The 12139-nt window shown below is 39.9% G+C and overlaps 1 protein-coding gene across 1 annotated transcript; it reads left to right on the plus strand.

Annotated features, from left to right (window-relative positions):
• Positions 1-588: 588 nt before the first annotated feature.
• On the plus strand, positions 589-3661 carry ltc4s (leukotriene C4 synthase). The gene is made up of 5 exons (XM_056383307.1): positions 589-1386; positions 2083-2182; positions 2846-2916; positions 3002-3083; positions 3429-3661. Exons 1-5 carry the CDS (start codon positions 1323-1325, stop codon positions 3568-3570), a joined length of 459 nt encoding a protein of 152 aa, XP_056239282.1. The 5' UTR covers positions 589-1322; the 3' UTR covers positions 3571-3661.
• The last annotated feature ends 8478 nt before the right edge of the window (positions 3662-12139 follow it).

Raw genomic sequence — 12139 nt, forward strand, 5'->3', positions numbered from 1 at the left:
ATCATCACAATCTGACACGCTGTCGTTTTTCCGTAGACAACAGGTCAATGTTAAAATATGGAAAAAAGTATTTTAAGAATTAGTGCCACGAGTGCTCAGCTCCGAGGCTCTGAGGCCTCTACAGCTAGAACAGCTGTAGAGCAGTACTGTTACAGTACTGTAACAGTACTAACAGTACTAACAGTACTAACAGTACTGTAACAGTACTGTTACAGTACTGTTACAGTACTGTTACAGTACTACTGTTACAGTACTAACAGTACTGTAACAGTACTGTAACAGTACTGTTAGTACTGTTACAGGTCTATTATACACTGGTAACACATGTTGTTCCCTCTGAGGTTCCTCGCGTCCAAAAAAGGACACACAAAGAAAATGCTATAAAATCATCATATATCAATATTTGTTTCTGCTTTTTTTTTGCATAAATCTCTTAAACCACTTCAGTTCTGCTCAAACCTACCAAATGTTTATTAGTTTTCAGGATTTTAACCCTTTAAATGCCAGTTTGAAGACATGTTGCCTCTTGTTTTATTAAAAAAACCAACACAGAATATGAGATATTTCCCACATAATACATGATGTGACATTGTTTTATATCAGAGTCTTTTATATCAAGACATTTCTCAAAACCAGAATATGATCAGGGTGACTTTTGAACACTGGAAATAAATCATGTACTCATCCCGGCAGTAGCCCCTGTGGCACTCAACATTTCCCTGGAATTTTCTAGTTTTATTTAATGTTCACAGTTTTCACAAAATAGAGTTCTATGTATTAACTACAATGTTGTTGCATATGAATAAACTTTCAAAGTAAAACTCATTCACTACATTTTATCTCAGTCTTCAAGGTGCAAAGACGCTTTACATGAGTTAAAGATCAGAGAAAATATTCAACAATGTGACATTTTAAAAGCGGTTCTGAGAAGGTGAGCATGAAAAGTTACACGTCAACTAAACATAAGATTCAAAATATCATTTAATATATATAATATAATACATATCGTAAAAACTTGGGCTTTGATTCATTCATGCATGAAAGGGTTAAACTGCTGTTTAATTCTTCATCATCGTTTATTCTGAAACACTGACGCAGCTTTAAACTCTTTCACTGTTCAGTTGATCTGAACAACAAATCTTTTCTTATTAAACATTGCATCATATGAAACAGGCAGCAGGTCGCTCATTAACCTGCTCAGCTGTCAGTCAGTGAGTTTTGGCCCCGCCCCCGGCAGGTGTTGTTACCTGGCTGTGTTTCCTCTCAGTGCTCTCAGAGCACAGGTGTGTGTGTCTCTGTCTCACCTGTCGTCTGTGCGGGTGATGATGATGATGGACCAGGCGGTCGGCCTCGCCGCCGTCACTGTGCTGGGCGTCCTGGAGCAAGGTAAGAGAGCATGCTGGGAAATATGAGAAGAGACTGAACGTTTTGAAATCTGCAGGAAAGCGAATGGAGTCTGGTCGGTGTTCACTTTGGTATTTTATTTAAATTAATTATTAAAATTAGATCTGAAGTTTAAAGTTAATGACATCATCATTCTTTTCTTCAGGTTTTATTTTCATGAATGAATGAATGAAGTGTTTATGATGATGTCACACCTTGTTTACATGTGATCACATGACTCATAAACCAGACTCCTTCACGTATTCAGTTAATAAATATTAAATACTGATGTAATAATTGTTTTTTATTCTGATTTACATTTAATAATGTGAATATTAATGTTTTATTTTAGTATTTAATCATCTGACTCGTCAGCCTCTTTCTTCTTCTCTTGTTATTTATTTTTTCGACCGAGTTCTTTTTATGAATCAACTTTGCATTTACTACAAACACAGTGTGAACTTTGGTCTGAGCTGCTCTCACAGCTTTTAACATTTAAAGATTCATTTCAGTTTTTACCTATTTATTTATTTATTGTTTATTTTTAGATGTTTATACGTATGAAAATATATGTAAATACAGAATGAGTCCTGTCTCTGCTCCGTACACACACACACACACAAACACACCTCCGTGCAGGAAGTAAAGGTGTGTTTCCTGTGTGTGTGTGCGTGTGTGTGTGTTCATGCGTGTGTGCAGCTTATTTCTCTCTTCAGGTGATCTACGCCAGGAGGAAGTACTCGGTGTCTCCGCCCACCACGGCCGGACCGCCGGAGTTTGAGCGAGTCTTCAGAGCTCAGTGAGTCTGACCTTTGACCTCAATATGACTCAGTTTAGACTGAGGATCATTTTCTTTACTGATGCACGTTTTGATTCTGACATTTAAAGTGTGTTGTAGAGTCAGTCAGTGTGGCGAACAGAAGGTCGTTGACCCCTGTTTGACTCCGCCCACTGAACGATCAATAACCTGTAAAATATTCAGCATTTAATGGATGGACACGATATCTCAGTAACAGCTTCACAGAACAAATTCAGCACAAACATCGAGGATGAAATGATTACATTTTGGTGGTCAAAGGTCAAAGGTCACTGTGACCTCACAAAACATTTATTTGGCCATAACTCAAGAATTCATTCACTAATTATGACACAATTTAACTGAAATGTCTTTTAGGATGAAATGAAGTGATGACATTTTATATCCAAAAGGTCAAAGGTCAACTTCACTGTGACATCATAAGGTTCTGTAAATACACTCTGTGCTGTAACTCGGAGGAGAGACTGAGACCATGTTTCCTGTAACGTGATTGGTTGTTGGAGGAAGCGTGAGGAGCTGGTTCTAGATTAATCTGATCAACTGTAATTAAAACATGATGAAGTTTCTTTGATCAGAGCAGGAGCGTTATTTTTTTTAACTCATGTTGTGACCTCATCATGACATCATCCTGTGTCCTGTGTTCAGAGCGAACTGTTCAGAGTACTTCCCCATCTTCATCACTGTGCTGTGGACGGCCGGAGTCTTCTTCAGTGAAGGTGATGAGACAGAAACAACAGACAGACACACAGACATCAAAGTGTTTGACTCGTGATGTTCAGACAGACACTGTGTGTGTTTCAGGTCTGTCGTCAGTCTGTGGTTTGCTTTATTTATACGGACGATTCCGTTACTTCCATGGATATTCACAGTCTGCACAGGGACGGTAAGAGACCTGTCTGTCTGTCTGTCTGTCTGTCTGTCTGTCCGTCTGAACTTTATTTATGATTGAATTAACACACATCATGATTCCAGCTGAAGGTTCGATTCAGACTAAAATAGTAGAGTAAAAATAATCTGTCATTTTAATCTGCAAATCTTTCCTGCTCTGATTCTCTCAGTGTCGTTTTCAGCCGCAGCAGACAGATGTTTTCAGAGAAACATCTGTAAGAAAAATAAGAGGTTGTGTTTGTCAGTTGTCCCATTTCTTTTCTCTCACGTGCGCAGGAAGTTACAGAATAAAGATTTAAAAATCACTCTGAGACTCTGACTGCTCCTCCCTCTCCTCCAGTCTGGCTCCTCTGTACTTCAGCGCTCAGATCCTCTGGGTTCTCATCGGGTTCTCGTCTCTGGGCGTCCTCCTCTCGTTCTGCAGAGTTTACCTGAATGTGGACCTGCTGCAGGTGGTCGGCTCCGCCCTCGACCTGGTCTGAAGAGGTGGAGGGAAAAAACAAAGAAAGAAACAAACAGGAGAAGAGGTGGAGCAGAGATGAAGGAAAGTACGGTGCTGGGGTCAGAGGTCAGACGTCGAGAGAAGACGAGTCGACTGTTTATCTATTTAATCAATATTAAATTAAATGTGCAAATTTCTTCAGGTCGTTTCGTTTGTTTATTTACTGGATTCCTGAATTCACACGTTCATCATGTGATCATCTTGTTACTACGGTGACATCATTCGTTCAGTCTGTGTCCGTCACACGCCGTTCTTTAAAGAATCGAGTCTCTTCTAGAAAAACTCTTTCAACAAGTTAAACCGACTTCATCACAAACCTCAACCCTCCGAGTCAGACGTTGATTCTTCTGCTGGTTTTTCATGTGTTGATGGAGTTTGACCAGCAGGTGGCGCAACAGCAGCAGCTGAGTGAGTCCAGACTTCAGAGGAAGAAGAAGACGATCCCAGCAACAGGAAGAAGATTTCATTTAACTGACATTTGTGTCCATCAGTCGACGCAGTGGATCAGAACAGGCAGCTCAGAACCTGAACCAGGACTCTTGTGGACCGGGTCAGAAAAATATTCTTACGTACCTTAAGAAATGATGTAGAAATGAAGAAAATACTCAGATGGTTTTAAAGTTAAATTTCCGCCTATTTAATTAAAAAACCCAGAATCTGTGAATATTGAATATTGATTATCAGTTTAAATGCTGGAGACCAGACGTCTCCTCCTTCACTGTATCAGTCTCAGTGTTTGTGACCTGGACGCTTCAAGTTTCACTCTGGACCCTGATTGGCTCCAAACTAGTTGTGATGTCATAAATCCTGCAGGTGTGTCCAGGTGTGTAAGGTCAACTCTTTAAATCTCTTAAAACAAACTTTTATCATAGATTTGACTTTGATTTTTTTGGCAGATCTCCCTGTTGCTGGAGACTCTTTCATTTATCAAACCTTTTTTTAACGTGTTGATGTTTTGAGTTTGACAAAGTCGACACTTGATTTATCCAGTTAAATAATATTGGATATTGATGTTTGTATCAGCAGCTCAGTCTGTGTCCGGGTCGAGTGTGTGTTCAGAGCTGCAGAGCTTCAGTCCAGCTGTCAGCAGATGTTTGTTCTGGTTTTATTAAAGATCTTCACTCAGCTTTTTCTCTCCTGACAGAATCTGATCCTGAACCTCCGTGAAGAACTCTTCTTCTGTGATCTGAGATTCTAGTTTAAGATTTTATAAATAAATCAGGTATTTTTATCAGCACTGGCTTCTTTCAGCTTACATCACTTACAAAATGAAGTCTGTTAGAGACTTTTATTTCCTCTCTCCTGCACGACCATAAATCAAAAGTCCGTTTTTAACATTTAAACCTACGTAACAGGATCATATGCGATCGCTCGAGGAACAATGTTCTGTTCATGAATCTCATGTTTGGTCCACAGTGGTGATCATCAGACCTGCAGCCTGAGGAGAGAAGATACTGAGCAGCTTCTCAGTGACGCTGCACGAACAACAGAGCTTCAATTCAATGTGTAGATCCTGGATCCAGCTGATCCACAGAGTAACTGTCAAAATACATATGAAACATATCTGTCCATGTACAACCAGACCGTTCCACCTGACAGTCAGAGCTCAGGGCTTCAAGAACAACTTCACCTGATTCAAAGCGCCATAGTTTCTTCTTCTTCTGTGTTTTATTTGAAGTGTTGATCCATCAGAAGATATAAAAACCATCTCAGTGTAGTTTTACATCTCCTCTCTCAGGCTTCTCTCTGCAGCTCTAGTAACAACAGGTCGGTGAGCCAATCAGAAGAGAGGAGGCTCTGAGCCTCTCTTCTGATTGGCTGACTGTTTTCTGACTTATCCCATAAAAATAAAGCAGATTTCAGGTAAAAACACTCAGAGAAACCAAATCCTGCAAGGTTTGGATGGTGGGTCCAGGTGGGCTCCTGTACGCCGTGACATCACTTCAGCCTCTTCACAGGTCACAGTGAAAACACCATGTGACACACACTTCACATGGACATGTGAACAGGTGAGTCATGTCATATCAGAGGTGGATTGTGGGTAAACTGAGGCTGAGGTTGGTGTGTTTTCTCACACTGATCTGTTCCACAATGAACAGGACTATTTATAGAGCAGCTCGGCCTCAGTTTATATTAAGAACCACACACACACACACACACACACACACACTTGACTCAGGTATGTACTGTATGCTCACACACTCATCCATGCACACACACACACCCTTTACAACCAGTCGTTCTTGTAGTACATACACACAGAAGCTCGAACATAAAGGCCTCCACACACACACACACACACACACACACACACACACACACACGGGTCAGTCGATGTGTGGAATGTGGATTTGTGTATTTTTAGCGTGTTCAGCAGCAGTTGTTGTTTCCAGCGTCAGAATAAGTTTCCATCCAACAGCAGCTGCTTCTTTCACTGTTACTGTCTGAGCAGACTCCGCCCACCCAGACTCCGCCCACCCAGACTCCGCCCACACACAGTCCACGCCACCTGCATCTCTGACGCCTGCCACAGTCTGACCACAGTTTCATCCACCATCATCCACCGTCCACTCTGACTCTGAACACATTTAGTTCAATTCAACATTTAATGGTAAAATGTTTTTAAAATAATCATATCTGTGACAAGCACAATGATGCTCCTCTGTCCACCTGATCCAGTTAAGAGCTCAGTGCTGATTGGCTGATCCAGGGACAGAGGCGTACACCTGAACACAGAGAACGTGCCGGTGTGAGCAGCAGTTCATCGGATCAGGTTTGTAAACGCAGATTAAACAGAGACCTGCAGAGACAGACCTTCCCTCACCTGCACCACCAGGTGAGATCAGTGTCCAGCTGCTGACAACACAAATCAGAAAGTTAAAATTGAGTCAGTTGCATTAGGCATTTCATGACCAACATGAAAGAACAACTGCTTATATATATTCCCTTTCTGTCCTGAACAATAAGCCCAGGCACAAACAAACTTACAGCAGCACAAAGATGTTTGTAGCTGCTAAACTCTAAACTCTGCACTCTAAAAAAAATCGTTAAAAAAATGGTCAAATGACTGTCAGCAGCAGCTGCCAAACAAACACCATAAAACTAAAGTAAAATATCCTAATTCAAAAAGTGTAAAAACAATACATTTAGATAAAGTTTCATTAATATTTCTACAGAGAAAAACTGTTATTTTACAGATTTTTCCTAATTTGTTATGATCAAACACCATCAATAGAGTGACGCCACTAAAGTTTCTGCAGAGAAACTTTTTCCTAATAATAAAATGAAGTGTCAATAAATGAAATATTAACACATGTTTAATATTGGAAAGTAAACCTTTTGTTTTGGAAGACAAAGTAAAAAAATACTGTGTAAAACATTAAAATCATCTCAAACTTCAACTTGCAGTATTTGTGTCAACATTGAATCTTTAAGTGTAAAATAATGTTAAAAACCTGTAGAAGCTCAATCTAAATACAATATTTACTGATTCAGATCAATTTTCTTACATTTCTCATAAAATATAATAAACTGAAGAAATGCAAATTAAACAGTTAAGTCTCTGTATGTCGTCTTTCAACTAAAGTGGGGTTGGAAACTTAATTACAAATAACATACGCACCACTATTGACTTTATAACACTTTTATTTAATATATTCAGATGTAAATTTACAATATCAACCAATTATTCACAATTAGTTCTTCAGAGCCCCGGGATGATCTGAAGAACTAAAACTGGCATTTCTCCATTGGTCTATCTGCCTGTTAAGGTTCCTATAATGAGGAGGTGATGATGTCACCTCTGAAAGAGGGGGGGCTGTGGAGCTGGGGGGGGGGGGGTCTGTTGTTTTTTAGCTTGTATCTTCCAATTCAGTTTGATCTTGTTTTCCACAGTATTCTCCTTATAGTTCTGACAACACATGTGGACAAACATTATACTATCTTTTATGTCAGAATCCAACTATACAGTGTATTAATAAGTTAAATCACAACAAACCACAAAGATCAATGAATCTTTACCAGAAGTGACGGAGCAGATGAAGAAAAATCCACCTTCAAACTGCCAGTAATCAGCTGGATCCTTGGATCATCTGGGGGGGAAAGAAATAACAGGAGACACTAAGATTCACTATAAAAGTATGATTCAATTATTTTTTGTTTCCCATTACTTTAATAAAACTTAAACAAATGTTATTTTAAATGATCTGTACCGACAAAGAATGCTCTGACCTTCTGTTGCTGCTTTCTAATGTTCCACCGGACTAAACATCAAACACCTGAAGCTCATCTTCACAACTCTGCTTGTGTTAAACAGACACCTGAACAGACACCTGAACAGACACCTGAACAGACACCTGAACAGACACCTGTGTAGGAGACACTGACAATGTGCCTGAAAATAATGGAGAAATATTCTGCCATTTACTGAAGAGCAGGTTTCTGTTGGTCAATTTAAACAAAGTGTGAACTGGATGGAAAAATGAACAACTGCATCAGTCTGAAACCAGCAAAGACACTTGAGCTTTACACCAGGTGAAAGAGTCTCATTCACTCCCTCATCAGCTGTTTGGAAAAAATGAAGCAGTAGACGACATGAAACTTCCTTCAGCTGAACAGGAGAAAACAGAGACGGCTGATCTGAGAACAGCTGGAGTCTAGACCAGTGACAACAAGTCAACAGACCAATGGTGCAACTTCATGACTCACGTCACATGGTCTTCAGCCGACCAAAGGTTAAACAGTAAAACTCAGTCACTCAGTCAGTCAGTCACTCAGTCAGTCAGTCAGTCGGTCAGTCGGTCAGTCGGTCAGTCAGTCAGTCAGTCAGTCAGTCAGTCAGTGCTGCTGTGGTCCAGCCATGAATCTGACCACATAACTCTCTTCTCTGAAATTTTCCCTGGCTGCTTGTTGTTGTCAGAATACGATTGAAACAATCCTCCTGTTGGTCACGAAGCAGCTGCTGGTCCGGCTTCACAGAACATCTCACACATGCTGTTAGTTCACAATCCCAGCAGATCACACGCTGGAAATCTCCATGTGCCTGGAGCATTTTCAAAGTGTAGTGAGATGCTTTCAGCATCTGTGCACCTGAAACAGTTTACCTGCTGATCTTAGACTCGCTCCATCAATGTGTTCTTTTAAAACCAAACTAAAGACCTTCATTTCTTAAATGCTGGAGGACGATGCTTTGAAACCAGAGACACTTCATTCTGTTCCCCATCACCTGGTGATCTACTGTCACTCCTGCTTCTTCAGCATCATCATGATCTCACAGGTGATGTGCTGCTGTGGGTCCTTGGCCGTGTTAAATACAGACACACCAACAAATATTCAGTTATGGTGGGGGGCTAGCTTGCTAGCATTAGCAGCTAGCTTGTTGGCATTTTTCATTGATGTATTTGATTTCATAAGATAACAAGTGGGGGGCTAGCATTAGCATTAGCAGCTGGCGTCATTTTTTTCCTTTATTATTGACAACCACACAGAATAATTGTAAAAATACTGACGACATTGATAACAAGTATAAAGCTAACAATGATATATAATAGCTGCAATAAATAATAATGATGAGAATGGCATTGGTCATTGATGAATGAATTTCATGATTTCATTACAAGATTGCAAAATAACAAGTGGGGGGGGGGCAGCTTGCTAGCATTAGCAGCTATCTTGCTGGCATTGTTCATTGATGAATGAATTTAACGATTTATAAGATTATTCAAAATAATACAAAAAACAGTCTGTTTGTCTGTGTGTCCAGGTGCTGGCCAGACTCTCCCTTCAGCAAAGGGTCAGTCCTTGGTCCAGGTGGGACAAGGACAGTCCTTTAACTTCAATGTCCTGGAGGAGCAGCCTGGGACCTCCAGCAGGGGTCTGCCTCCTCCTCCTCCTCCTCCTCCTCCTCCTCCAGACGATGAACAGCATGGCCCCTCACTCAGTGCTGTTGGTCCTCCCCTCGCTCCAGCACCACTCCCCTCCTCTGTTCCTCCCCCTCCTCTGCCTGGACCACCTGTACCCAGGACCAGAGCCACAGGAAGAGGAAGGTGAAGCTGCTGTGGCAGAGCGGGGGTCGCTGCCTGGAGGAAAAACCCTCCGGCTGCCAACGTCAAACATCTGCAGCAAGTGTGTCCAACCCAGAGAAGTGGATGAATCTTATTTAGTAACAAGTATATATTATAGTAGAAATATATAAAAATAATGACTGAGGTCAGAGTCAGGATGAGTCTCTACGACATGAATGAAACTGAGAGTCACGTCCTTGTGCAGATTGAAACGAGGAGTGAAGTTCAGGCACCGAGCAGCAGCAACATTCAAAAGTTCTCCAGGAGTTTTCTAGTTGTTTATTATTCTCTGTCCTCAGTGTTCACATTCACTTTCTTGCCTTTTACATGTTGTGTTTAATAAATAAACCTGTGATTAAATTGTACTGAGTGTTTCTTCATATTTACCATCTGCCTCATGATGAATCTAACAGTCACTTTGGTGAATCAATGTTTTCATTGTTATTAAAATTGATAAGTTCATGAGACAAATTAGAAAAGCACAAACTCTAGTATCTGTCTCTAGATCCTGTGTTGTCTCTGTTGAAGGACGGACACATTTAAACATTTCTATCATGTTTGTTGTTGATTAAAGCAACATAGAAAGTCTTTGATTAATTACAGATTCAGTGTGTTGTGATTTCTACACTGTGCTGCTGCTACTGTTAAAATTCACACCAGACACGCTCCATAAAAACCATCAACAAAGCAAAGCTGCATAAAAACTTTATTTCACATTAAAACTGCATTAATTTCAACAATTTACAATCAACTGTAACTGACAAATTAAAACTAGAATCCAGGTGTGAATGAAGGTGCAGGTGAACTTCACTGTCACAAGACAAGCTGCATCATAAAGAGGTGGATAAATCTTATTTAGTAACAAGTATAAATTATAGTAGAGATGTAAAATAATCCTTCATAGCTCAGTGAGGACGGTGCAACAGTCTGACAGGTCGACTGTTTCCTCCCAGTGCATGCTGGGATACATTCCAGTACTTCAAACTTTTTTTGTTTGAAGTTTGAAGTTTGATGTGATGAAAAAAAGTTTGTTACATTTCATCCAGAATCACAAAGTTTGAATGTAGAAGTCACATAAATGTAAAACTAATAAGATTCACCCTGAAATTACAGAGAAGATCTTTAAATTGTTCGTGTGGACATTAAACTTTATAATAACAAGCTACATTTTTAATTACAGATAATTACTGTCATTTTACACAGATTTGTATGTAATTTAAGAAAGAAGAAAAAATACTGTATAAATAATACAGTAATCTTTCTTTACAATTTAAAAAAACAGAAGATTACTGTTAGAAAACTTAGTTATTTTAAATTACGATTTTTTTTACAGTGTAAAGTTTTGGCATTATAAGGCTAGCATTAGCTACTATCTTTAAGTTTGCACATAGTAAGGCTAGCATTAGCAGCCAAGCTTGTAATGTTGGGACATTAGGTGCTATCTTGAGGTTTGATATTATTAGATTAGCATTAGATGCTGCTTTTGGAAATTTCAAGTGTGGCTCTTATTAGCGAACCTTTGAACATTAGTCTAGTGTACGATGCAACATTTGGACCTTGCAATTATAAATAGCTTCATCCCAGTTTAATTTGATTGATCTGTATCAACAGTTCTGTGGCAGCAAGAGTTACATTTCAGTTTGTCCAAGATTACATGCACGTGTCAGGTTGTGTGTGTTTCATATCCTGTGCTGTTATTTGTTCTCACTGTCTTGTGTCCTGGGTTTTGCTGTTGTGTTACTTCACTGACCTGAGTCTGGACCAGCTTGTTTTTCTCTCCATGTTGTGATTTTCTGACTGTATCTCTGACTGACTGCAGGTGTTTGAGTTGGCAGAACAACCTGCAGAGGAACAACGTTTATCATCAGCAGACAGGGAAGTGCTGCAGAGAACCAGGTCGGTGCTGGGAACAGGCGGAAACACACGAAGAAGAAAAACACGAACTGAGGGAGAAACATGACGGAAGAAAATCTTTTATAAAAGATCTGAATTTACGTTCAGAAATGCCCATACGCAAATGTGATACATGTACATGTGTTGAAAGTGAGATCATATATGTATATTAAAAACAAGTCATGATTTTCCTTTATATGTTCTTATTATTTATTTGTGCATGTGTGTGTTTGTATTGTTCATCATGTCAAAGCCTGTGTCCTCTTAAGAACATGAGGATTACAACATCTGTGGTGCAGCCTCTCTCTCTCTCTCTCTCTCTCTCTCTCTCTCTCTCTCTCTCTGTGTCTTATGAGCTTTAGGTTTTGCTCATATAAACACCCAGAAACAGGAGGAGGAAAATCCAGAAACCTGCTGAGCTCAACAGGCAATAAACAATAAATCTGCAGCCGCCATTTTGAATTTAGACTCATTTAAACTGACTTTCTATCACAGATCAATAAACAGCCCCATGCACAGACACAGGGGCACAAAGGGCCAGGGGGGTCTGAGCATCTGTATGGAGGGACTATTAATATGTCTCGTCTGAAAGTC

The sequence above is a fragment of the Seriola aureovittata genome, chromosome 8 (genome assembly GCF_021018895.1).
Source record: "Seriola aureovittata isolate HTS-2021-v1 ecotype China chromosome 8, ASM2101889v1, whole genome shotgun sequence".
NCBI classification, from domain to species: domain Eukaryota; kingdom Metazoa; phylum Chordata; class Actinopteri; order Carangiformes; family Carangidae; genus Seriola; species Seriola aureovittata.